The sequence below is a fragment of the Nicotiana sylvestris genome, chromosome 8 (assembly GCF_000393655.2).
Source record: "Nicotiana sylvestris chromosome 8, ASM39365v2, whole genome shotgun sequence".
NCBI classification, from domain to species: Eukaryota; Viridiplantae; Streptophyta; class Magnoliopsida; order Solanales; family Solanaceae; genus Nicotiana; species Nicotiana sylvestris.
In genome coordinates, this window is record NC_091064.1 from 184,917,337 (window position 1) to 184,944,188 (window position 26,852).

The 26,852-nt window shown below is 39.9% G+C and overlaps 1 protein-coding gene across 1 annotated transcript; it reads right to left on the reverse strand.

Moving 5' to 3' along the window:
- Nucleotides 1-12,565: 12,565 nt before the first annotated feature.
- On the reverse strand, nucleotides 12,566-14,791 carry LOC138876113 (uncharacterized). Its single transcript, XM_070155009.1, has 2 exons — nucleotides 14,534-14,791; nucleotides 12,566-12,730 (listed from the first exon to the last, which is right to left on the reverse strand). Exons 1-2 carry the CDS (start codon nucleotides 14,789-14,791, stop codon nucleotides 12,566-12,568), a joined length of 423 nt encoding a protein of 140 aa, XP_070011110.1.
- Between the last annotated feature and the right edge of the window lie 12,061 nt (nucleotides 14,792-26,852).

Consider the following 26,852-nt stretch of genomic DNA (forward strand, 5'->3'; position numbering starts at 1 on the left):
ATTTTTTGGGAGCATGGACCTTTTCCAGTTCTTTTCTTCTACATCATCTTTTTTTCACTTGAACTTCCTAAGAATTGTCTCAGTTTGTACTCTTGGGACATAGACTCTCTCTCTTTCTCTCTTTTTTTTTTCTTTTTTTTTTCTTTTTTTTTTGTATATTTTTTTTGACTCTTGACTCTAAACTCGATTCCAAAAGAGGGTAGTCAAAGAAAATAACACAGGCTCAAAAGAGGTAGCGAAGGATATAAAGTGTTTGGATAGCAGAAAGAGGGTCTCCCAGCCTCGAGAATGCCAAACATAGTATCTTTCGTGATCACAGCATTGACGAACATGTCTGTCCTCTTGGTGTGTCATGGTCACAAGACACTTTCCATCCCTTAATGTCAAAATTTCTAACAAACTTCAATTGATTAAATATTCTCAAGCCCGATCTTCACGATGATTTGAAGGTGAATTTTACTCGACCTTAATTCCAAAGTATTTCAACTCTTTATTCCCTCAAAAATGCCTTTACCTCAGTTGTCCAATTCAAACTTAAATCAATTTTCTAAGATCTGGCCAAAAATTCCGCATGCATGTCATGTCATCAAAACTAGCGGAAAAAGAACTAAGCATGGAATGACACAAAAGGACAAATTGTATTTCATTGAGTAAACAACAAGATAAACAACCTAAAATTCGAGTTACAGCCCTAAATAACCCGGCTAATGAAAATAGAAACAAAACAGAAAGACAAGACTCATACATACAGAATGGAGGGATAGAAGGATTTGACTCAATAAAACAAATAAAATCTGGATCACAACACTGAAATAACCCAGATAATAGAAAAAACATCAAAACAAACTACCAAGATTCCTTCCTAGTGAGGAAGGAATGACTTTTCAATTGCTAAGCTTGACATTTAACCACAAATTTGCTCATCAGGATCAGCAGAGTCTTCTCCAATTTCAAAATTATTAACTTCAGTTAGCAAATTCCTGAGAGGATTCTCATACTCCCTGTCACCACACATCATCCCCATAAAGTGTGCATTATTATGTGCAGGTAAATGATTCTGCGCGATATTCTGGGTGTCACTATCTTGGATCACAATTAGGTTTTCCTGGATCATCCTTTCTATTTCTCTTTTCAAATCCCGACAGCTTTCAACATTGTGCCCCTAGGCATTGGAATAGTATTCACACTTTTTAGAAGGGTCAAAGCTTCTTGCACGTGGGTCCACATGATTTGGAGGAATATGTGCAATCATGTCATAATGCTTTAATTTCTCAAACAAGCTTGCATAGGACTCTCCTATTGGTGTAAAATTATCTTTCAACTTTTGTTCCCCTCTATACCTCTGGCCTGGATGTGGGTTATAGGGTACCTGAAAATTTTGTGGAAGCATGTTGGAGATTTCGTGATGCTCGTGCTCGCCTTCTGGGGTGTTTTGGTGGCTGGACAACATACTGAGGTAGAGCGACAGAGTATTGAGGGTTCTGAGGTGGATAATACTACTCAGGGGGGTCATGGAAAACTTGAGGAGGCTACTCATACCTTCGAGATGTTCTCCTGGGACCTCTTCTCGACCCTGATGTCATCATGATTTCTTTAACCTTCTCATTTGTGTCGCTAAAATTATCAGATTCAACCCGGACAGCCTGAGTTGCGGCTTTAAAAACTGCTTGACTTATAATTTTGCCTGTCTTAAGACCATTCTCTACCATTTATCCCATTTTTATTGCTTCCGAGAAGGATTTGCCAACTGCGGACATCATGTTTTGAAAGTAATCTGGCTCTTGCGCTTGAAGGAAGACAGTGATTAGCTCGTGATCATCCATGGGTGGCTTAACTCGAGCTGCTTGCTCTCTCCATTTAATGGCATATTCCCTAAAACTTTCACTTGGTTCCTTCTTCAAGTTTGAAAGGGAAATGCGGCCTGGGGCAATGTCGATGTTGTATTGGAACTAATTGACAAAGGCCTGTGCCATATCATTCCAGATGTACCAGCAAGATGTGTCTTGATCCAAAAACCATTCGGAGGCTACTCCCGTAAGGCTTTCCCCAAAATAAGCCATCAACAATTCTTCATTTCTTCCCACACCTCTCAGTTGATTGCAATACCTTTTTCAGGTGGGCTATGGGATATCCATGTCCATCATACTTTTCAAATTTGGGAGTCTTGAAACCAGGCGGCAAGTGGACATCGGGGAACATACATAGTCTTTGAAGGCAACACTCTTTTGACCTGCCAACCCTTGCATGTTTTTCAACCGTTGTTCTAAGCTTTTCACTCTTTGGGTCATTTCTTCCTGTACCATCTTTCAGGCAGGCTTCTCTATGTTTGCAGGAAGATCAAACGAGTACGAGTGGTACTTAGGAGAGTGGTAATGCTCTTGTTGTGTAGCAAATTGTGACTCATGACGAGGCTATCCTTGACCACTGGCCCATGCTTGACACATTTTGGTCATTTGCTGTTTCAGTATTCTATTTTTCTCAAACACAGTAGACTCTTGTTGAACCCTCTAACCCTGAGTCTCTTGAGCACTTGTAACAGCTTCGATGTCAGTTATCATTTTTTCTTGGATCTTGTGTTTCCAGCTTACCACAAACCGACCACCTCAACTTTCTTCACAATTCAAAACAAAACATGTTAGAATGGACTCAGTCGGTCCTTATTATTATCATCTTTTTTTCAATTTTTTCATTTTTTAATGGTGATCGAACCTAATGTGGGTTGCCTACGTATCATGTGGGAACATGAATCAGATCTTGCGTAGTTCGGGAAGATCAGGATATAGTAACTAAACTAACTTTTTCTTGAATTTTTAATTTTTATTTCATTTTTCGAAAGAAAGACTTATAAATAAGAAAGAGAATATTTTTGGATTTTGATTTTTCTTCAGCATTTTTGCAAAGAAAGACTTTTAAAGAAGAAATATTTTTTTCCCTTTTTTTTGAATTTTTCCTTTTTTCGGGAATTTCGAAAAAAAAAACTTCAAGAAGAAAGAAAATATTTTTGGAATTTTATTTTGAATTTATGAAAGAAATGCTTCTAAAAAAGAATTTTTTTTTGAATTTTGAATTTTCTTTTCAATTTTGAAGAAGAATGAAAATATTTTTGGATTTTTGGAAGAAATTAAAAGAAAATATTTTTGTATATTTTTTCTAAAACACTTAGGGTCTAAAAGAAAGGCTTTCTAAAGAATCAAGGAACGAAAAATATTTTTGGATTTTTTTGAAAATTGGGGTCTAAAAAAAAGACTTTTCTAGAGAGGAAGTAAAGGAAAATATTTTTGAATTTTTTTGAAAGTTATGGGCCGGAACCGATGAGGTTTTCCTACGTATCTCACATCCGGTGAGAATCAGACCCGCGTAGTTCGGCCAATTTTGACGGAACAAAAGAAAATATGACTTATTTTGAAATGACTTTTTTTTTAGAATTTTGGCAGATTTTCAGAATTTTCAAAATACCTACCACTCACTCTCTTTTTTTTTTCATTTTTTTCATTTTCTTTCTCTATTCTAGAAGCAAGTCAGCATGCAAGCCGAAATAGACAGATACGCAAGTAGCACGTAAGATGCATCAGGATGGTTTTTTCATTTCGGGTACACCTGTCCTAGACAGACCCAACCCCTATGTTGAGTCTCTAAAGTCAAAAGCACATGATTCAAACAAACGTTCCTACTAGGGATCCGTCATGAGGCTGAGTTATTCTAGGTTCAAAACCTGGGTATGTGTTATAGACTGTGTACCCGAGCGGACAACTCGAGCCGAGGAGGGGGCTACGTACCGGGAACCAAAAGGTCATCCGGCTTAGTAACTTGTCCGAGCCTCTTTCTTATTTCAAGGTATGACACTAACAGAATAGGGAGTCACGACCAGCGTGCACATCCCCGAAGATGAGAAGAGAAGGGTTTCGTAGCAATTTATATACAGTTTAGATAATATCAAAGCGGTAAAAAGCAACATTTAGCACATTAGGCTCAAACATGTAATAAAATCAGATAATAGTTAAAACCAAATTTAACAATTCATCTAAGCTCGAATTATTGAACCATGAACCAGAGATTCTGGGTTCGATCCCCAGCAGAGTCGCTAGAGCTGTCACACCTCCTTTTTATTACCACCCATAAGGAGTGTATAAGGGAGTTTTTTCCAACTTAAAGTAACCATCGAAACGAGATTATTTTATTTAAAGATTCAGAGTCGCCACTTGGGATATTTTATGGTGTCCCAAGTTACCGGTTCAAATCCCGAATCGAGGAAATATTGACTCTGTATTACAGTCTGCGAACACAGAAATCCGGGTAAGGAATTTTGCTAACCCGGGAGAAGGTGCTAGGCATTCTCGGATTTCGTGGTTCTAGCACGGTCGCTCAACTGTTATAATTAGTCTATTATCTGATTTTAATACACTTTTAAATCTATGTGCATTTTTTTAACTTAACCGCTTTATTTAATTAATTTTTTAGGAATATTTCAACGTTATTTAAAACACGTCTTGAACCACGTCACATAAATGCACCCGCGGTTCGCAACATATTTTATCTAACATTGTTGAGATTTGGATTTGGGTCACATAAATGCGCACCCGAATTTAGGATTACGTATCACAACTACGTCACGGGAACCGTACTCGTAGCTATGATAATTTTATTATAATGCGCCTAAGGCAACTAGCGCATCTAAATTACTTTCCTAATCTTTGAGATTGTTGGGGTGCCAAATTTATGAACAAGATATTATTGGAGCAGAGGGCTAGCTAACATGATCTATTACTTGGCCCAAATTTCTTATGGTTCAAGACCCACCTTATGGCCCATGTTTATTCCTTGCCAAGAAAGAAACAACTCCAATTTTTCCATCTATTCAATTAAAAGCATTTATTCAAGGACCAACACTACGTGCATCACAGTCGAAATAAAAACTAATTAAAATAATTTAAATGAAAACTAAGACTTGTTACTCAAACAATGTAGGATCACAAATCAACCAACACGTACACCGAGCTATCATTACACAATAAAAGTGAGAATGAAAATTGAGAAATGGACCTTTTATTGATGAACAAAGCTGAAAATTGCAAATCAATCGGGCTATGTCCATAGCAAACTCGAACAACCACTTCAAAATATGTGTTGGACCTTGGACCGGAAAACCTCGACAGAGGATATAATGCTTATTCCTTCAGGAATTCCATTTGAAAATTTAATTTTTTCTTTTCTGGATGAAATGACTTTACCGCACAACTCCCTAACATGGAGTAGTTTATTGCTTCTCAATTTCATGAATTTTACTTTGTCTTTATCTTATTTAGCTGGAGGAGAGTGACAACATCATCGTCTAATAACAGCTGCCAAATTTAAATCCTAGTATAATCAGCAAAAGAAGACAAATACCAACAATTCCACCAAAAGCTTCTCTTCAAAAGTGAAACGTTAACAAGCACATGCCACCACTCCCAACTCTTCTTATCATAAACTGTTGTGTCCGAGAGAATAGCTTTAGTTGAATGCACAAACAATAAGGAATGACCTCATTCCGGACGCAGTTATTTGTTAATGAATGAATTTGGTCGAAGAAAGTCGAAGAAGGGAGGAGAAAGACGAGAATATCTGGAGGATCGACCTTTTCTTTTCTTTAAAAAGATGGTAGTTCTTTTTGCCCAAAAGCTGCCGTTCTCAGGAGTGTAGGGTCTAGGAAATTGAAAATTTAAGAGTAGGGTTTCTATAATTGGATATTTTATATAGAAGTGGGAAGGGATGATGGCCATTGGATTAGAAGGAAATAGATGGCTAGAATTAAATCTTGCACTTAAATCGGCTAATGAGGTGGGAAGAATGGGCTAAGGGTAAATGGATTGGACCATGTCTTTTTGTGTTTCAATTTTGGGCTAAGAAGGCTCCAAAAATTATTATTTAAAATCATAGCTAAATTCCCTTAATATAAGATAACTATACTACATGATGCAAAAATAAATTCTAATTAATTAAACTAAACTATATTAAAACATTAAACTATTACATATTTTTTTGTATTTTTCAAGATTATATAAAGATAAAAAGAAGGTACTATTTTTTGTATTTTTTTTTACTTTATGAAAGGTACATAAGATAAAAATATTTTTTGTAATTTTCATTTTCTTGTAATAAAATAAAGTAAAAGAGTAAAAATGAGTTGAAATAGCTATATTGGGCCTAAATTAAATATTTACGTGCTAAAATATGAAAAATCTTGGGGAGGGTAAAAAATCACATGTCTACACAGTGTATTGTGATGCTTCGAGAGTTGGTATTGGGTGTTTTTTGATGCAGGAGGGTAGATTGATTGTTTATGCTTTTCGTCAGTTGAAGTCCCATGAGAAGAACAACTCTGTTCATGATTTGGAGTTGGCTGCCATTGTTCACGCGTTAAAGATTTGGAGGCAGTATCTCTATGGTGTGTCTTGTGAGGTGTTTAGTGATCATCGTAGCTTCCAGCACAGGATCTTAATTTGAGGTAGCGGAGATGGTTGGAGCTACTAAAGGACTATGATATTACCATCTTGTACCATCCGGGGAAGGCCAATGTAGTGGCCGATGCCTTGAGTAGGAAGGCGGTGAGTATGGGTAGTTTGGCATATATTCCTATTGGGGAGAGACCTCTTGCAGTTGATATGTAGGTTCCAGATCCAAGTGGTAGTATCAGGTTTCAGGCCTTGGCCAATCGGTTTGTGAGGTTGGATACTTTGGAGCCCAGTTGAGTTTTAGCTTGTGTGGTTTCTCGGTCTTCCTTGTTCGATCGCATCAGAGAGCACTGGTATGATGATCCTCATTTGCTTGTCCTCAAAGATAGAGTTCAGCACGACAATGACAGAGATGTGACTATTGGTGATGACAAAGTATTGAGGATGCAGGGCCGGATATGTGTGCCCAATATGGATGGGCTTCGGGAGTTGATTCTAGAGGAGGCTCATAGCTCGCAATATTCCATCCATCCGGGTGCCGCAAAGATGTATCAGGATTTGAGACAGCACTATTGGTAGAGGAGAATGAAGAAGGATATTGTGGGATTTGTAGCTCGGTGTCTCAATTGTCAGTAGGTGAAATATGAGCATTAGAGATTGGGTGGCTTGCTTCAGTGGTTAGATATTCCGGAGTGGAAGTGGGAGCGGATCACCATGGATTTCATAGTTGGGCTCCCACGGACTTTGAGGAAGTTCGATGTTATTTGGGTGATTGTGGATTGGCTGACCAAGTCCACGCACTTCATTCCTGTGTGTGATACCTATTCTTTGGAGCGGTTAGCTGGGATTTATATCTGAGAGATTGTTCACCTGCATGGGGTTCCAGTTTCCATCATTTCAGATAGGGGTACTCAGTTTACTTTACCGTTTTGGAGAGCCGTGCAGAAAGGGTTGGGTACTCAGGTTGAGTTGAACACAGCTTTTCACCCTCAGACGGACGGGTAATCCGAGCGCACTATTCAGATATTGGAGAACATTTTGCGCGCTTGTGTTATTGATTTTGGTGGGTCATGGGATAAGTTTCTACCGCTCGCGGAGTTTGCATATAACAACAGGAAGGTGCAGGATGCTTTAGACAAGGTGAAGGTGATTTAGGAGCATCTTCGTACAGCGTAGTCGAGACAAAAGAGTTATGCTGACAGGAAGGTTCGTGATCTGTCATACATGGTTGGGGAGAAGGTTCTATTGAAGGTATCACACCTCCTTTTTACCTACACCCGCAAGGGCATAGGGGAGTTTTTCCAATTAAAGGACAATCGAAACGAGATTTATTATTAATGATTTAGAGTCGCCACTTGGGAGGTTTATGGTGTCCCAAGTCACCGGTTGAATCCCGAATCGAGGAAAAGATTGACTCTATATTAGAGTCCGCGAACCAGAAATTTGAGTAAGGAATTCTGTTAACCCGGGAGAAAGTGTTAGGCATTCTCGAGTTCTGTGGTTCGAACACGGTCACTCAACTGTTATATTTGGCTTAAATTATCTTTTTTTAACAATTATGAACCTATGTGCAAATTTTAACCTTAATCGCTTTTATTCATTTTTAAAGAAAACTGCAACGTCATTAAAACAAGTCTTGAACCACGTCACATAAATGCACCCATGATTTTTGGACATACTTTAATATCGTTGGGATTTGGATTTGGGTCACATAAATGCGCACCCGAGTTTAGGGAGGTAATGTTATTAAAATACGCGCCTAAAGAGAGTAACGCGTTATTATTTTGGGGAAGGCCGTGAAATTCGCTAAACGGCCCGTCCCGAAATCTAAGTATTTTACTATATACAATTATCGAGAGCCCCACAATTTATGTGTTTTGTTTAGCGAGGCTCATCCCGTTTTATTATTTTAAAGTGCAAACCTAGAGAGATCTATAGTTTTCTACTTAATTTGTCTCTAAAATAAAAGAAAGGCCCTAATTAATTTGTTACTGGACTGATGCAAACTAAGTAATATTTTTGCACCAACATCCGACCATTGGGCTCTGATGTGAGCCCAACAGAGGGAATTTAAAACCAGATATACACCATAAAATCGGCCAAAACAGACCTTGGCCCAGGCCTAAATGAGAAAGGGGCCAAAATTGGCCTGGGCTGTGCATCAATTATCCTGAGGCCCAAGCGTTTAGGGACTAGCCTGTTAAGCCCTGTCTTTTACACTAAATGGAATTTCAATTTAATTAAGAACACAAATCTGATGAATCTACTACTAAAATTAACTAGCCAGTAAAATAAATTCAATGCAACATTAAACATGAGTTGGAAAGCAACTGATTTCAGATTTCATGACCCACGTAAACTGCCTATGATCACAATTTCAAACATGGTGCATACTAGTTCAAATTTCAAATTCCCTACTATGACTCATTTTTATTAAAATGCTGACTCATGAACTTTGATTAAACACTAACGTGACCACATATGAGAATTGAAACTCGAGAATTAAGGATGTTGGACGAAAATGGATTGCCTAAATTAACCTTACGAATTACATATCTCATATCTACTTTTAACTTTCTGATTTCGAACCCACACACAACCACTCAAACTCAGAATTATAGATTAACTCACATCATCACTACTAAATATAAAGCTCCCATGATCAGAAGAAGTATCACACTACTTTAACAGTCTACAGCCTAATTAATCACAGCTTGAAAATACCATTTATACAGATCTAGGAAAACCGGAAATTAACTAAACTAATAGAAACTATTCTGTTAGTCCAGCATGGAATTATTACAACGAATACTCAACTAAACTCATATGCATTTCTAAATATCTAACACACACTTAACGGTTCAAATGCACAAACTTATAATTAACAGTCCATCAGTACGGTTATTACAGTATAATGAAAGCAGTAAATCAACAATAGGCCTCCACTTCAACAACAATAGGCCTCCACTTCATTCATTTTCAACTGGATATTTACATACATCGAGTTTCAGGACATGTACCTGGTATGTAGAACAGAAAAATGGGGTAAGCAATCAGCAACAGCAAACAACAAAATACAGCAGCAGAAAGCCCAACACAGTAGCTTCAACACCTCAATCCAGAAATTCCAGCAACACGGAGAAAACCAGTAAAAATGGAGAAGAAAAATAGTCCGGAAATCTCTCTTTGTTTTATCTTTCTAGATTTGAAATCTCTCTGGTGTTCTTCCGCTCTCAATATTTCAGAAAATTTGGTTCTATCTTTTTTACTCTCTCCAAAATGAATTCTGCCCTTGTATATCCTGTGTGTCCAGAGTGTATATCGAGTGTATACCGCTCTCTCCGCCCCCTTCTTTTTTTCTTCTCCTTTTAAACTTCCAGCCTCTCTCCCTTTCCGGCTCCTTTTTTCCTTTACAATTGTATTATTTCAGCCTTTTGAAATGTTCCTCCCATGTTGTCTTTCTTTCCAACTCTTAAAAGTATTGAACAGGGTGTCCTTCGCATTGCTGATCCCCTTTTTATTAACTTAATCCCTAGACTGATCCTACCATGTGCTAGCAACTTCTTAAGTAGGTGAGATACACCTTTTTATTAAACAATTCTTAGGCTATCTTAAAGGCTTCCTAATTAATTTCAAACACAGTTGGGATTTGAATTCTTTCAGACAAATAGATATCCCAAACTTAGTTCAAACCCTCTACACTCCTCTACACACTGTTATGCAGGTCCCAAAGAAAAGAACAGAACGATTAGGCGTCAACGAGAACCAAACCAGATTTTCCTCTTCTTAATTTCTTTTTCTTTTCAATTTTCTTTCTAATTAAAATAAAATACAAGCTTAAATTTAACCTTGGACAAATTATCCTATAAATATTAATTAACTCTAAGTAGTTATTATCACCAATAACTAAATACCAAATTAAAAGAAAATCACACAATCTTGACATTAAACACCAAAATGCGAAGTACATTATTTTGTGATTTTTTTTCATTTTTTGTTTTTGTAAAACAAATATTTACTTGGCTAATCCTAATTGCAAAATTAAATCCTAGATGGAAAGGCGACATATTTTTTGTATTTTCATTAGTTTAACAAATAAACGTGCACAAAAAATGCAAACAATAACAAAAACACCACGACAATCCACAAAATTGCAAGCAACAGAAAAATTATTTTATTTGAATTTTTTGGGAGTGATTCTCCTAGGGCAAAAATCACGTGCTCACAGCTGCCCCTCTTTGCTCGAAAACACAAAGAGTTTTTGTGCAAAGATAAAGTGAGCGGATACGAGCGATTTTTGCCTGTTTGAACACTCCGTGGGAAGTATTTTTTGAAAGATTTGACCAAACCTCTGCTTCAAAGATTTCCTACATATCCTTGGCTATAAAGGAATCAGGTCAATGTAGTTCGGGAAGTTTCGATAGCTGGGACTACCCTGAGCTGTGGTTTCACTGTTACTGCTGCTGCTGCTGATACTGCTTACTGACCTCCTTATTACACCATGACAAAAATGAAGAAGCTAGACTAAGCTATAATCTATGCTTTACAATGATTTATTTTCAAACTTGGTCTTGTGACTGTTGTTGCCTTGTTGATTTGTATTTCCCTCAGTTGTTCCTTTGCTGCTGACTCAAATTGTACTCTTGAGATGCTTTCCCTCCCCTTCAGACGGATACCTGATTGCTGAACCTTTAAACGTCTTTCTTTGACTATTGCTGCCTATCCTCTATTCTACAGGCGGACTCCTGATTACTCGAACCTGAATTGCTTGTTCCCTTCGTTCTCCATTTGGGTGCCTGGTTGCTGAACCTGAATTGTATTCCCTTGTTCTCCAGGTGGGTGCCTGGCTGCTGAACTTGAATTGTATTCCCTTGTTCTCCAGGTGGACGCCTGATTGCTGAATCTTCCACTACCTTTCCTTGTTCTCCAGGTGGACGCCTGATTGTTTGAACTTGAATTGCTTCTTCCTTTCGTTTTTCAGGCGGGTTCCTGATTACTTGAAATTTGAATGGTATTCCCTTGTTCTCCAGGTGGGCTCCTGACTACTGCGCTTGAAAGTATTCCTTGCTCTCCAGGCGGGCTCCTGACTTCAAAATAGACAAACCAAGAATTTGAAAGCTAAAACTTAAATTATACTCCCTTGTTCTCCATGCGGGCTCCTGACTGCTGCGCTTGAATGTGTTCCCATACTTTCCAGGTGGGCTCCTGATTGCTAAACTTGAATGTATTCCCATGCTCTCCAGGCGGGCTCCTGATTGCTAAACTTGAAATGCATTCCCATGCTCTCCAGGCGGGCTCCTGATTGCTGAACTTGAAATGTATTCCCTGCTCTCCAGGCGGGCTCCTGACTTCATCAAAATAGACAAAAACAAAGAAATTTTTCTGCCCCAGTTTGGTAGTTGGGCACATATGTAAGTGTAAAATGGATCACATTATCAAATATCAATAAGCATTTGAAAACTAAGTTTCGTTATCCCGGGGGTCCTGATAACTCTTGACAATTTTAAATCTAAGCTATATTTTTTAAAGGTGTGACTTCCGCTAAATCTCGTTATTTAATGAAAACTCTCAAAGCTAGGTCCCATTGTTCAGGAGGATCCTGAAAATTCCTAATTGAATCCTATCTAAAACATGCAAACTTTGAAATCAACTTATGTTCCTTTGGGGTACACTTATGCTAGATCTTGTTTTTCATGATTGTTTCGATTTATTTTTTTATTTTTATTTTTTAACTAGGTCCCATTTTCCAGGAGGGTCCTAAGAATTTCCGACTAAATTGGGAAAAGGTGGAAAAAGATGGCGTTTCTACTTGGGGAAAACGTTGAGGAAACAGAAAATCATAATCATTAATCTGGGAAAGAAGAGAAGTCAGAATCTTTGTTCTCATGGGGTAATGTCCAAAGTGTATCTCAAACATACAAACTTCAAAGTTCCACTTATAATCTTCTAGGGTGCATTCATGCCAAATTCCGCTACTCATGATTATTTTGAATTTTAAACTAAGTCCTATTTTCCATGAGGGTCCTGAGAATTTCCGCGATCAAATCTGCCCAGTACTTACTCTCCCTACGGATGATTTCCCGAAACAAATGCCATTTTTGCCCCTATTTCAAATCAAAGAAAATTTCGTCAGTTTAAAAACGTGGTGGTTCATCGTGGCATTCTTGCCGGAGGCGATTTTCTCTTTGCCATTCTTTGCTTCGTCCAACTGCCTTGAACTGATCGAAAAGATTGTTTTGACCTTCTGACTGATCCTTAACTGCAAGATCCCTAACTGCTATTCTCCCCTCCTGATCTTTCTGCATGAAGCCGTACATCTCCCATGACATTACTGAACCATTCCACAGTTTTAACTTTTGCTTACACCATAGGTCCCATTTTTCGTCTTTGGCATGTTCTAGCTGCATTTTGCTTTGTGCAATTCCGAAACTGGTAGTAAGCTTTGAAATTCCTTCTTACAAGGCTAAACTTGGAAGAGCTTTAGAGAAGTAAAATTAACAGCAATGAAATGCGAGGATTTTAAGAATAAAGAAAAGAATCCAAATTTGGATGACTGTTGGAGATAGGAAAAAGGGACTTATCTGAGTGGAATCACCGGCACCAATGATCATGGTATGCATTTGGATTAATTAACTCAGTCTATTTAACCAATCTCTTTTCCAATTGTTTTACTTTGTTCTCCAAGATTTCCACAACCCAATTTTACTTTCCGCCAACTTACGAACCTTGTTCGACTTGCAGTGCCCTGAAGGGTTTTCACCGACAAACCTCTCTCATTTGTTTTCTCTAAGCTTTCGTCACCTTATTGTGCCCATGAAGGTTTTCACCAATAAGACGCTCTCATTTTTATTTTCTCTCAGCTTTCGTTGCCTCATGGTGCCCATGAGGGTTTTCACCAATAAGACTCTCTCTCTTTTTTTCTTTTTTTTTATTTGATTTTTCTTACTTGAACTGGAGTGTTGCCCCTGATATGAATTCTCTTTACATTGCTCGACTTGGCATCTCTCGAAGACTGATCGGAAGGTGTTTCTTTGGACCGTAATGTGGGCTTTTGGATGGGGTTAGAAAGAAAGGGTATCAAAGACTCAAAACAATTTTGACACGGGTTTAAAATTACAACTCTTGGAATCACATTTCTTATTACAAGTACAATTTTTGCCCCAGTTTCTTGCTTGAGGATCTTTTGATATTTCATTTTACTATGACCGAGCTGGGAAGCTGCCTATGTATCCTTAACAGGAATCAAGTCAAACGTAGTTCACCCTTGAATTTCCTTGTTGTTATACTTTTTACTTCTTTTTTTTCTTTCTTTTTCTCTCTTTTTCGTTATTGATTCCAAAATAGGGGTATGAAAAAAACAAATAAGGCTCAAAAAGGGGGAACAAAGGGTGAAGTGTTTAGATAGCAGAACAAATTGCCTTCGTCATTCCAATCTTCGAAATAATGCCAAATACAAACAATCAACAGTTATAACAAAGAAATCATACATAATATCTTTTTACTGCATCAGAATTGATAGCCATGTCTATGCATTTTCCTTCGATATCTGTTAAACATAAAGCACCATTGGACAATACTCTGGTCACAACGAATGGCCCTTGCCAATTTGGGGCGAACTTGCCTTTCGCTTCAGCCTGGTGTGGAAGGATACGTTTCAGCACCTGCTGGCCCACTTCAAACTTCCGTGGACGTACCTTTTTGTTGTATGCTCTTGCCATTCTCTTTTGATATAACTGGCCATGACACACTGCTGCTAATCTTTTTTCATCAATCAAATTCAACTGCTCCAAACGGGTCTTGACCGACTCATTATCATCAATTTCAGCTTCAACGACAATCCGAAGGGATGGGATTTCAACTTCCGCAGGTATCACTGCTTCAGTTCCATATACCAACAAATAAGGAGTTGCACCTACTAAAGTACGGACAGTAGTACGATAACCCAGCAACACAAATGGTAATTTTTCATGCCATTGCCTGGAACCTTCTACCATTTTCCGAAGTATCTTCTTTATGTTTTTGTTGGCTGCCTCAACTGCTCCATTCGCCTTGGGACTATATGGGGTAGAATTGCGATGTGTAATCTTAAACTGTTGGCATACCTCTTCCATCAATTTACTGTTAAGATTAGCACCATTATCCATGATGATCACCTTTGGGATTTCGAATCGATAGATGATACTTGAGTGAACAAAATCGACCACTGCTTTCTTGGTCACCGATTTGAAAGTTTTGGCCTCAACCCACTTGGTGAAATAATCAATGGCTATCAGAAGGAATCTATGCCCGTTGGATGCTGCTAGCTCAATTGGTCCAATGATATCCATGCCCCAAGCAACGAAAGGCCATGGTGCTGACATCGTGTGCAATTACGATGGTGGAGAATGAATCAAATCTCCGTGTATCTGGCATTGATGACATTTGCGCACAAAACTGATACAATCTCGCTCCATGGTGAGCCAATAATAACCTGCTCGGAGAATTTTCTTTGTCAGCACATACCCAGTCATATGTGGTCCGCAAACTCCTGAATGTACTTCGGACATGACAACCGTAGCTTGTCTAGCATCTATGCATCTTAACAATCCAAGGTCTGGTGTTCTTTTATACAAAACTCCTCCACTTAAGAAGAATCCACTTGCCAACCGTCGAATTGTTCTCTTTTGATCCCCCGTGGCTTGCACTGGATATATCCCTATTCTGATGTACTCCTGGATATCATGGAACCACGGTTCGCCATCAAGTTCTTCTTCAATCATGTTGTAGTAAGCATGCTGATCTCGTACTTGAATATGCAAAGGATCGACATAGGCTTTGTCCGGATGGTGCAGCATTGACGCTAGGGTAGCCAATGCATTGACGACCTCATTATGGACCCTGGGAATATGCCTAAACTCCACTGATCGAAACCGTTGACAAAGATCATGCAAACATTGTCGGTATGGTATGAGCTTCAAATCTCGTGTTTCCCATTCTCCTTGAATTTGGTGTACCAGAAGATCCGAGTCTCCCAAGACCAAGACTTCCTGGACATCTATGTTTGCAGCTAGCCTTAAACCCAAAATGCATGCTTCGTACTCAGTCATATTGTTGGTACAATAGAAATGAAGTTGAGCTGTAGCAGGATAGTGATGCCCTGTTTCAGAAATAAGCACGGCTCCTATCCCCACTCCTTTCATGTTAGCAGCCCCATCGAAGAAAAGTTTCGAACCTGGTTTTTCGGCATGTTCTAGCTTGTCAATATGCATTACCTCTTCATCAGGAAAATAAGTCCTCAGTGGCTCATACTCTTCATCGACCGGGTTTTTGGCCAAATAATCGGCCAATGCTTGGGCTTTCATTGCAGTCTGAGTCACATAGATTATGTCAAACTCTGTGAGCAAAATCTGCCACTTCGCCAGTCTTCCTGTCGGCATAGGCTTTTGAAAGATATACTTCAATGGATCCAAGCATGAAATGAGGTAAGTAGTGTAGGATGACAAATAATGTATCAATTTCTGTGCCACCCAAGTTAGGGCGCAACATGTCCTTTCCAGGTAAGTGTACTTAACCTCATAAGCTGTGAACTTCTTGCTAAGATAGTAGATGGCTTGTTCTTTCCTGCCGATGACATCATGCTACCCCAGTACACAGCCAAATGAATTTTCCAGTACAGTCAAGTAAAGAATCAACGGTCTCCCTGGTTCTGGTGGTACCAACACAGGCGGGTTAGACAAGTATCCCTTTATCTCGTCGAATGCTTCTTGGCACTCATCAGTCCACTTGATCGCAACGTCCTTCTTCAATAACTTGAAAATAGGCTCACAAGTTGTCATGAGTTGAGCAATAAACCTGCTGATGTAGTTCAACCTTCCTAACAGACTCATCACTTCAGTCTTGTTCCTCGGAGGTGGCAATTCTTGTATGGCTTTGATCTTCGATGGGTCCAACTCGATGCCTCACCGACTGACTATGAATCCTAACTATTTTCCGGATGGAACACAGAATGCACATTTGGCGGGGTTAAGCTGAGGTTGTACCTGTGAAGCCTCTGGAGGAATTTCCTCAAATCTCCGACGTGGTCGACCTGATGTTTTGATTTTATGATCACATAATCTACATATACCTCAATCTCCTTGTGTATCATATCATGAAACACAGTAGTCATTGCTCTCATATAAGTTCCCCCAATATTCTTCAACCCAAATGGCATTACCCGGTAGCAATAAGTTCCCCATGGCGTGATGAATGGTGTCTTTTCTGCATCTTCTTCGTCCATTAGAATCTGATGATACCCAACATAGCAATCCACAAAAGATCCAATCTCGCGCTTGGCACAATTGTCAATCAGAATGTGGATATTGGGTAGTGGGAAGTTATCCTTCGGACTTGCTTTGTTGAGAATGCGGTAATCGACGCATACTCTGATCTTTCCATCCTTCTTCGGCACAAACACGACATTAGCCAACCAAACAGGATACCGATTGACCCGAATAACCTTTGCATCCAACTGCTTGGTAACTTCTTCTTTAATCTTCACACTCATATCAGTTTTGAATTTCCTCAACTTTTGCTTGACGGGAGGGAATGCCGGATCAGTGGGCAATCTGTGGACCACTAAATCAGTGCTTAAACCTGGCATGTCGTCATATGACCACGCAAAAATATCTTTGTATTCGATGAGTGTTTTGATTAACTCCTCCCGGATTTTTGGCTCGAGGTGGACACTTATTTTAGTCTCTCGGACATTGTCTATGTCCCCTAAATTGACGGATTCTGTGTCATTCAGGTTGGGTTTGGATTTTTCTTCGAAGTGAATTAACTCCTTACTAATCTCTTCGAAAGCTTCATCCTCATCATCGTATTCTAATTCGTAATCACAATCTACTTCTTGAATTAATATTTCGGAATTAGATTTATTTTTAAGACTGGGCTGAGGATTCTTTATGCATACCATGTCATTAGAACCAGCGTAAAAAGAACTGTATAGAAAACAAAACAAGAAGGAAAACCGTCAGGAATGATGAAGAAAAGGAAATTGTATTTTATTGAATGATAAAAGATAACAAGGTTTGCACACTCAAATAGACTGAAAAAAGAAATCCGGATTACAACCCTGGAATAATCTGTACAAACTTAAAGGAAAATCAAAGCAAACTACCAAGACTCCTTCCGAGTAGGGAGATGAGTAGCCTTCCAATTATTAAGCTTTGTTGTTGGCCCGAAAAATTGCACTTTCGCATTGTTAGAACCTTCTCCAATTTCCACCATGTTCACACTGTCGAACGACTTCTCAAATCTTTCAATTAACTCCTTGTCCGGATCAATCACAGAACTGGGAATTGCTGTCACTGGGCGACTCCTTGTACCGAACTTGACAAATGATCTGGAAAGACGTGGGACCGGCTTTAGAAGGACCCATGTCCTCTATTTCAATTTCCTGGCTCTTTTTATATCTACGGCTGTGGGCTTGAATCCTAGACCAAATGTTCCCAAGTTTTCGGGGAGAGACACGGGCTGTATGATGCCTTGCAGAGCTGATACCAAACCCTTTCCTGGTACAAAACCATTCTTCAACATTTCGTACGCTACCATGACTGATGCGGCGGTTATCTTCGGATTTGGGATACACTTCCCCTCTCGAACTTTCTCGACTGACATTGCGTCGGAAACTTGGTAGACCCATGGTCCCTTGTCATCTTCCACTTCAATGAATGGCACAATGGTGTTGCTGTGAGCACACAAATTATCTTCGCCGTGCACAACTATTTCCTGTCTGTCCCATTCAAACTTGACCATCTGATGGAGTGTTGATGGTACTACTTTAGCGGTGTGGATCCATAGTCATCCTAATAGCAAATTGTAGGAAACAACTATATCCAACACTTGAAATTCCATTGTGAATTCTACTGGACCTATAGTTAGCTCCAACATTATGTCCCCGACTGAGTCTTTGCCTCTGCCGTCAAATCCTCGCACACACATACTGTTCTTATGGATCCTCTCATCTTCTACTTTCAGCTTGCTTAGAGTGGGGAGAGGACAGATGTTCACACTTGAACCATTGTTAACCAATACCCGGGTAACCACGGAATCCTCGCATTTTACTGTCAGGTAAAGGGCTTTGTTGTGCTCAGTACCCTCTATGGGCAATTCATCATCGAAAAAAGTGACTCTGTTTACTTCAAAAATATTGCTGGATATCTTTTCCAGATGGTTCACCGAGATCTTGTCGGGAACATGGGCCTCATTCAGGATTTTCATCAATGATCGGCGATGCTCATCTGAATGGATTAGCAATGAGAGCAATGATATCTAAGCGAGCATTTTCCTCAATTGCTCTACAATAGAATAGTCATGCACTTTCATTTTCCTCAAAAATTCCTCTGCCTCTTCTTTAGTTACAGCTTTCTTCATTGGCGTTGGATCATCTTTAGCTTTCCTTAACTCCTCTGGAGTAAAACACCTTCCTGAGCGAGTCAAACCTTGTGCTTCACAAACTCCTTCTTTGATTTCTTTCCCTTTGTAAATCACGGTCACCCGTTCATAATTTCAAGGAACAGCTTTGTTGTTGATCACTGGAAGCTGAGTTACTGGTTTTATAATAACAAGCTCTGTGCGAGCCCCTTTCACGACCACAACAGGTTTACTTGCAACCCCTGGTACTACCACTTTAGCTTTCTCGGGTTTCACTCTAACAATGCTTGACGACCCTTTCTCGGTTACCACAACTGGCTTATTGTCTACCCTTTCAACTGGACCATTGATTTCTCACTAGTTACCTTTTCCTTTGAGCTGGTTTCACTGGAACGGACCATCATTACCGTCTGCGAGGGCTTCTTGGGATCCCCTCCTTTGTATATCAACTCAATCATATGGGTCTCATGGTGAGCTGGCAGTGGATTCTGATTGATATTTGGTGTTTCTGGGGCCTGAACCTCGATTCGACGAGTATCAATAAGCTCTTGCACAACTGTTTTCAATTTCTAACACTTCTATGTATCATGCCCCGGGGCTCCTGAACAGTACTCACAACTCACCGAGTGGTCAAGATTTCGAGGAGGAGGATTTGGCATTTTAGGCTCAATTGGATTCAGTATGCTCAATTGCCTCAACCTGTGGAAAAGACTGGTATATGATTCCCCCAGTGGAGTGAAAGTATTTTGCTTCTGTAACCTCTCATTCTTTAAGGCTTGGTTTGGTCGGAAACCCGTTCCGGGGGGATTTCTGTAGGCTCTTGGGGGTGGATATGTGTTTTGTGGAGCTGGGTATGGATTTTGTGGAGCCGGTGCACGCCATTGTGCGTGTGCCAGAGTTTGGATATAGGTTTGTGCATGATGGACGGAAAAATAGGGATCTGGCGGTGGGTAGTAATGTTGTGGAGGGCTATATGGAGTGTGGGAGTAATTTTGGTGGTAGGGTCATGGTTGGCTATAGTAGGGTGACGGGCCTGTAGGTCCGAACCAGGCTCCGGACTCAACAGTCGTGACATCTTCTTTCTTCTTCTTCTTCCCAAGTACACCCCCAGTACCGCTTTGAATGGCCTGAGTGGTTGCCTTGATCGCTGAATAACTCATGATTTTGTTGGACTTAAGCCCTACTCGAACATGCCTCTCATTTTTACAACCTCATTAAAAGACTTGCCAATTGCGGACACCAAATGACCAAAGTAAGTTGGCTCCAAAGCCTGCAAAAAGTAATCAACCATCTCGTTCTCTTTTATTGGGGGATCTACCCTTGCTGCTTGCTCCCTCCACCGAAAACCATATTCTCTAAAGCTTTAACTATGCTTCTTCTCTAGTTTAGTCAAAGATAGTCGGTCTGGAATGATCTCAAGATTATACTGAAAGTGACAAGCGAATGTTTGTTCCAGATCATCCCATGTGTACCATCTTCCGTGATCTTGGCGGGTGTACCACTCCAATGCTGCTCCGCTCAAACTCTGACTGAAGTAAGCCATTAGTAATTCATCCTTTCCTCCGGCTCCCCTCATCTTATTGCAAAAACCTCTCAAATGAGCCACCGGATCACCGTGTCCGTTGTACAAGTCGAATTTGGGCATTTTGAGCCCTGCCGGTAGTTGTACATTTGGGAATAAACACAGGTCTTTGTAAGCCATGCTTACCTGACCTCCTAGCCCTCTCATATCCCTAAAGGATTGTTCTATGCTTTTCATTTTTCTGAACATCTCCTCATGTTCGGAATTTTTGGCTGGTCTCTCAGCTTCTCTTGGGAGATCAGAACGTGGATCATAAGGGCAGGTTTCGAGAGTTTTGAAGGTGGGCTTCGAGGGATAATACTGGTTGTCTTGAGTTTGGAACACAGGTTCACTCGGGGATCTATAGAGTGCAGCTGGTGGAGATGCCACAAAGACAGGGGTGACTGGCGGAGGAGGGTATGGAATTGATTTTGGTGGCGGAGCTTGTGGAATATAAGAAGTAGTGCCATGGTAGTGTTGATAAATGGGAAAACCTGGATCGGTGGCGGGATGATCCTGAGACTGAGCTAATGGTGGGGTAAAAGCTGGGTTGGCTGGGTAAGACGACGGTGATTGCCTTTTGGACCAGGCCTGGTACATTTCGGCCATCTGTTGCTTAAGCTTGAGCATCTCCTCTTTCATTTTATTGACGTCCAACTCCTCTACCTCAACACTAGTGTCGACATCCGGGATAGACATGATTTCTGGTATTGGTCCCTTTGATCTGGTTTGGTAATGATAACGTGCCAATATCCTCTAAAATAAACTAACTGCTTGAATTCTCTGGAAAACAACAAACTTGTTAGTTTTTAGAGTTTAACACATATGCAATTACACGTTGGGATGCAATGCACCTAGGCAATTAACCATTTTCTATCATGCATTTGCTTCAGTTGCGTGCGTCATTCCGGCCTCTCATAATGGTGCCCCTTCCTTTAAACTTCCTTTATTCTATCCTCCTTTATTTATTTTTCATTTCCCCCTTTTCTTTTTAGTGGTGGTCGAATCCTATAGAGATTGCCTACGTATCATGTCCCCGCATGAATCAGACCGTGCGTAGTTCTAACAGATAAGTGTGAAAGTAAATAATATATTTTTGGGATTTTCATCTTTTATAAAAATAGATGCTTCGATCACAAAGACTCAATGCTAACAAATTTCAAAAGACTAACAGACTCTGATGCAAAGACAAAATACAGACTCTGAAATTAAGCTATCACACTTTAAAGAAATACAGACTCAAACAGAGAGAAAATATAAACCCAACATGCCTTACAAACTCTGATAGAAAAGGAAATACAGACTCAAACTGAAAATCATGAGTACATCAATGCTCCTGGTGTCCGTGGGACATCATTCGGTCTCGCCACGGGCCTATGTGCAAGATCCCTTTGAAGTCGGTCCAAGTTGTACATTATTTGTTTAACAAAGGTCATCACCGCTGCAAAGAATGTAGTGCGAGTCATATCCTCACAAATGTGGCACTTCATAACGATGTAGTCAGTGATGTTTCTAATTCTCTCTCTTATGACGCCCTTTTCTTGTAACAAACTCCCAATCTGCTGGGACCTGGCCTCCAAAGTTTGCTTGGCTGCATAGTTTTGTTCCTGAAGTTGTTGCAAGTCTATTTCTAACTGTGCCAATGTCATGTAATAGTGTTCCCTTTCAACCTTGAAGTTTTTTGCCTGCTTGATCATTTTGTTTCTCGTGGCGATGACCTTTTTCTTCAATCTCACGACCTCATCGTCGTACCTTTCTCTCAACTGCTTAACCAGGCATAACCGTTCATCTGCATTTTTAGCCAATTGTTTTTGAGCCCCGGCTAGTTCACTTTCTGCTTTGTTCAAATAGAAACTATAGTTACTCACTTTCTGCCTTAGGTTAGCTACGAGCTTTTCATCTCTGTTACTTCGGACTGGATTTTCTGCTGCTACTTTTTCTGAATTTGAGCTCGAAGGGCCTCATTTTCTTTGGCTAGCCTTTTCTTTTCACCCTCATCCGCCGCTGCTTGTAAGCCATTCTCGAATTGAAGGTCTTTGACTTGCTTCTCCATCTTTCCTATCGTGGCCATGTACTCGTTTTCTTTGGCCAACCAAGCCCATGGTTCTTGCGATGCCTCGACGAATTCCTGAATGTGCGGTTTTTGGGCCGGTCTTTCTAATTCGGCCCTGCAGTGTTCTTCTTTCTATACCAGGCAAGGTAGGCCGGTGAGACCTCTCCTTTAGATAGGTTCCGCACTAGGGTGCTTGCCGTCAAATATTGGCACTCATTCCAAATAGAATGAACTGTTTCTTCGTGAAATTGGCCGTCGGAGCTAATCTCAACCGCGTGGATACTGAGATCTTCATCTGGATGCATCACCTGACACCTTCCTAATTGTCTCATCACTCGGTAGGGAGCGTAAGGCTGAATACCTCGAAGACCCATTAGGAGGAAGTAAGGACCCTTGGCGGGTATATACACAATTTCTTCAGCAGGAAGCCAACCTAGCGTCCATTCTATTTGTCTCGTAGTGATGGCGCGAAGGCGGGCTATCCATTCTCCAAACCCCTCCGGTAACTTTAACCCTGAAACTCTTGTTTGAATTCTTCAATGCAGCTTTTCTCTGCGGATCCATAACTCATATACTGAGGGTGGTGGCACAAGTGCTCGATCATCTACATTTGTAGTAGCAAATTGCATCCCTCGAAGAAGTATGCCCCAGCTTTACAAGTTGTGAGAGATCGGTATATCTCAGACACTATCATAGGGGCGAGAGTGCTCTTGGCGTTGCTAACCAGGACCTTGACGACTCCAGCCACCCGTAAATCGATATTCCCGTCTTTTCGGGGAAACACCACAAGGCCTAAGAACGCTACCATGAAAGCGAAATGCCTATGCTCGTCCCATTTTGTTCGGTTCCCTTTACTGCAAACCCCACTTTCCGGATCATTGAACCCTCCTACATGCCCGTACTTCTGGTATATAAAACGTAGAGTGGAAAACCCCCCCTTCCAACTCGGAATATGGGATTCCCCTGTTTATCTTTAGCAAATCCATGAATTTGTGAGAGTTAAAGGCCCTTGGAGCGATTGGATACTTATGCCTCAAACCTGAAGTACTTTTCATATAACCTGCTATCTCTTCCAAGGTCGGGCTGAGTTCAAAATCCGAGAAGTGAAATACGTTATGGGCCGGGTCCCAGAACGTAACCAAAGCCTTTATGATGTCTCCTCTAGGTCTGATCTTTAATAACCAGTGAGACCTCCCAAATGTAGATTGACCTTATCTTGCTCTGACTTGCCCAAATCTTCCCACCACATACGCAACTCCAAAGGGATCTTATTCATAACTGCTATCGGCAAACTTGGACTCGTGCTCATTCTGCACATTTATTAGGATGATTAAGCAAAAATCAAGACTCATTTGACTCGAAGACAAAATTGACACACTTTTTCTTTTCCCTTTTTTTCCAAAAAATAAAATCCGGTTTTGCAAATACGGCCTTTCAGCACCTCGAAGACGAAGATTTTAAGGCTGTGTTGGCTAATCGGTGAAAACCTTGAAAAATGACCACAGACAACTGTTTTTGCAAAAACAGCCTTCCGGCGCCCTTTTAGGGCCATTCGACAATTTCTGACAAGAATGGAATCACCCTAACTATTTTCAAATAAAAAGTAAAATTTTTGTTCTTTCAGATTATTTTTGCAAAAAGGAAGTTGGACCGGATGGGGGTTGCCTACGTATCTCACACCCTGTGAGAATCAAACTGGCGTAGTTCGGGCAATTTTGATAACACAAAAACCAACTTTTTTTTTTGAAAACAAAAAATTCTCTTTTTTTTTCTTCAAAATTTCGGCAGAGTTTTGGCATATATAGGTTTTCAAAAATAGGTAATTACCTCGCTTAGCCCTCACACTGCTATTTCTTTTCCAAACTCTTTCCTTTTATTCAAAAACCGGTCAACATGCAAATCCGAAGCAAATAAATGCACAAGTAGCAAGTAAGATGCATCAGGATAGTCTTTTCATTTTTTGTACACCTGTCCTAGACAGACCCAACCCCTGTGTTGAGTCTCCAAAGTCAAAATGCACGTGATGCAGAAAAACGTTCCTACTAGGGATCCGGCATAAGGTCTTGTTATACTAGGTTAAAAACCTGGGTTTATTTGTTCTAGACCTGGCTTACCCGAGTGGACAACTCGAGCCGAGGGGGGGCTGCGTACCTGTAACCAAAAGATCATCCGACTTTGCAACTTGTCCAAACCTCGTTCTATTTGGAATAGGACTCTAACAGAAAGAAGTCACGACCAGCGTGCACTCCTCAGGAGAGAGAAGAGAGGGGTTTCGTAGCAATTTATATACAATTCAGATAATATCAAAGCGGTAAATGCATCATTTAGCACATTAGGCCCAAACATGTAATAAAATAAGATAACAGATAAAGCCAAATATAACAATTCATCTAAGCTCGAATTTTGAACCCTGAACCAAAGATTCTGGGTTCTTGTCCCCAGCAGAGAAGAGTTGTCACACCTCCTTTTTACCTACACCCGCAAGGGCATAGGAGAGTTTTTCCAATTAAAGAACAATCGAAACGAGATTTATTATTAAAGATTTAGAGTCGCCACTTGGGAGATTTATGGTGTCCCAAGTCACCGGTTGAATCCCGAATCGAGGAAAAGATTGACTCTGTATTACAGTCTGCGAACCAGAAATCTGAGTAAGGAGTTTTGTTAACCCGGGAGAAGGTGTTGGGCATTCCCGAGTTCCGTGGTTCTAGCACGGTCGCTCAACTGTTATATTTGGCTTAAATTATCTGATTTTAACAATTATGAACCTATGTGCAAATTTTAACCTTAACCGCTTTTATTCATTTTTAAAGAAAATTGCAACGTCATTAAAACAAGTCTTGAACCACGTCACATAAATGCACCCGTGGTTTTTGGACATACTTTAACATCGTTGGGATTTGGATTTGGGTCACATAAATGCGCACCCGAGTTTAGGGAGGTAATGTTATTAAAATACGCGCCTAAAGAGACTAACGCGTTATTATTTTGGGGAAGGCCGTGAAATTCGCTAAACGGTCCGTCCCGAAATCTAAGTATTTTAATATATACAATTATTGAGGGCCCCGCAATTTATGTATTTTGTTTAGCGAGGCTCATCCCGTTTTATTATTTTAAAGTGCAAACCTAGAGCAATCTATAGTTTTCTACTTAATTTGTCTCTAAAATAAAAGAAAGGCCCTAATTAATTTGTTGCTGGACTGATGCAAACTAAGTAATATTTTTGCACCAACATCCGACCATTGGGCTCCGATGTGAGCCCAACAGAGGGAATTTATAACCAGATATACACCATAAAATCGGCCAAACCAGACCTTGGCCCAGGCCTAAATGAGAAAGGGGCCAAAACTGGCCAGGGCCGTGCATCAATTATCCTGAGGCCCAAACATTTAGGGACTAGCCTGTTAAGCCCTGTCTTTTACACTAAATGAAATTTCAATTTAATTAAGAACACAAATCTGATGAATCTACTACTAAAATTAACTAGCTAGTAAAATAAATTCAATGCAATATTGAACATGAGTTGGAAAGCAACTGATTTCAGATTTCATGACCCACGTAAACTGCCTATGATCACAATTTCAAACATGGTGCATACTAGTTCAAATTTCAAATTCCCTACTATGACTCATTTTTATTAAAATGCTGACTCATGAACTTTGATTAAACACTAACGTGACCACATATGAGAATTGAAACTCGAGAATTAAGGATGCTGGACGAAAATGGATTGCCTAAATTAACCTTACGAATTACATATCTCATATCTACTTTTAACTTTCTGATTTCAAACTCACACACAACCACTCAAACTCAGAATTATAGATTAACTCACATCATCACTACTAAATATAAAGATCCCATGATCAGAAGAAGTATCACACTACTTTAACCGTCTACAGCCTAATTAATCACAGCTTGAAAATACCGTTTATACAGATCTAGGAAAATCGGAAATTAACTAAACTAATAGAAACTATTCTGTTAGTCCAGCATGGAATTATTACAACTAAACTAAACTCATATGCATTTCTAAATATCTCGCACACACTTAACGGTTCAAATGCACAAACTTATAATTAACAGTCCATCAGTACGGTTATTACAGTATAATGAAAGCAGTAAATCAACAATAGGCCTCCACTTCAACAACAATAGACCTCCACTTCATTTATTTTCAACTGGATATTTACATACATCGAGTTTCAGGACATGTACCTGGTATGTAGAACAGAAAAATGGGGTAAGCAATCAGCAACAGCAAACAGCAAAATACAGCAGCAAACAACAAAATATAGTAGCTTCAACACCTCAATCCAGAAATTCCAGCAACACGGAGAAAACCAGTAAAAATGGAGAAGAAAAATAGTCCGGAAATCTCTCTTTGTTTTCTCTTTCTAGCTTTGAATTCTCT

Bases quoted from the DNA above. Each gene is read 5' to 3' on its own strand.
- LOC138876113 (XM_070155009.1), bottom strand. From the start codon at position 14,791: ATGTCAGCACCATGGCCTTTCGTTGCTTGGGGCATGGATATCATTGGA. The intron at 12,731-14,533 runs GTATGCCAACAG...GGCTTCATGCAG, and splicing joins ACAGTAAATTGATGGAAGAG to AAAGATCAGGAGGGGAGAAT.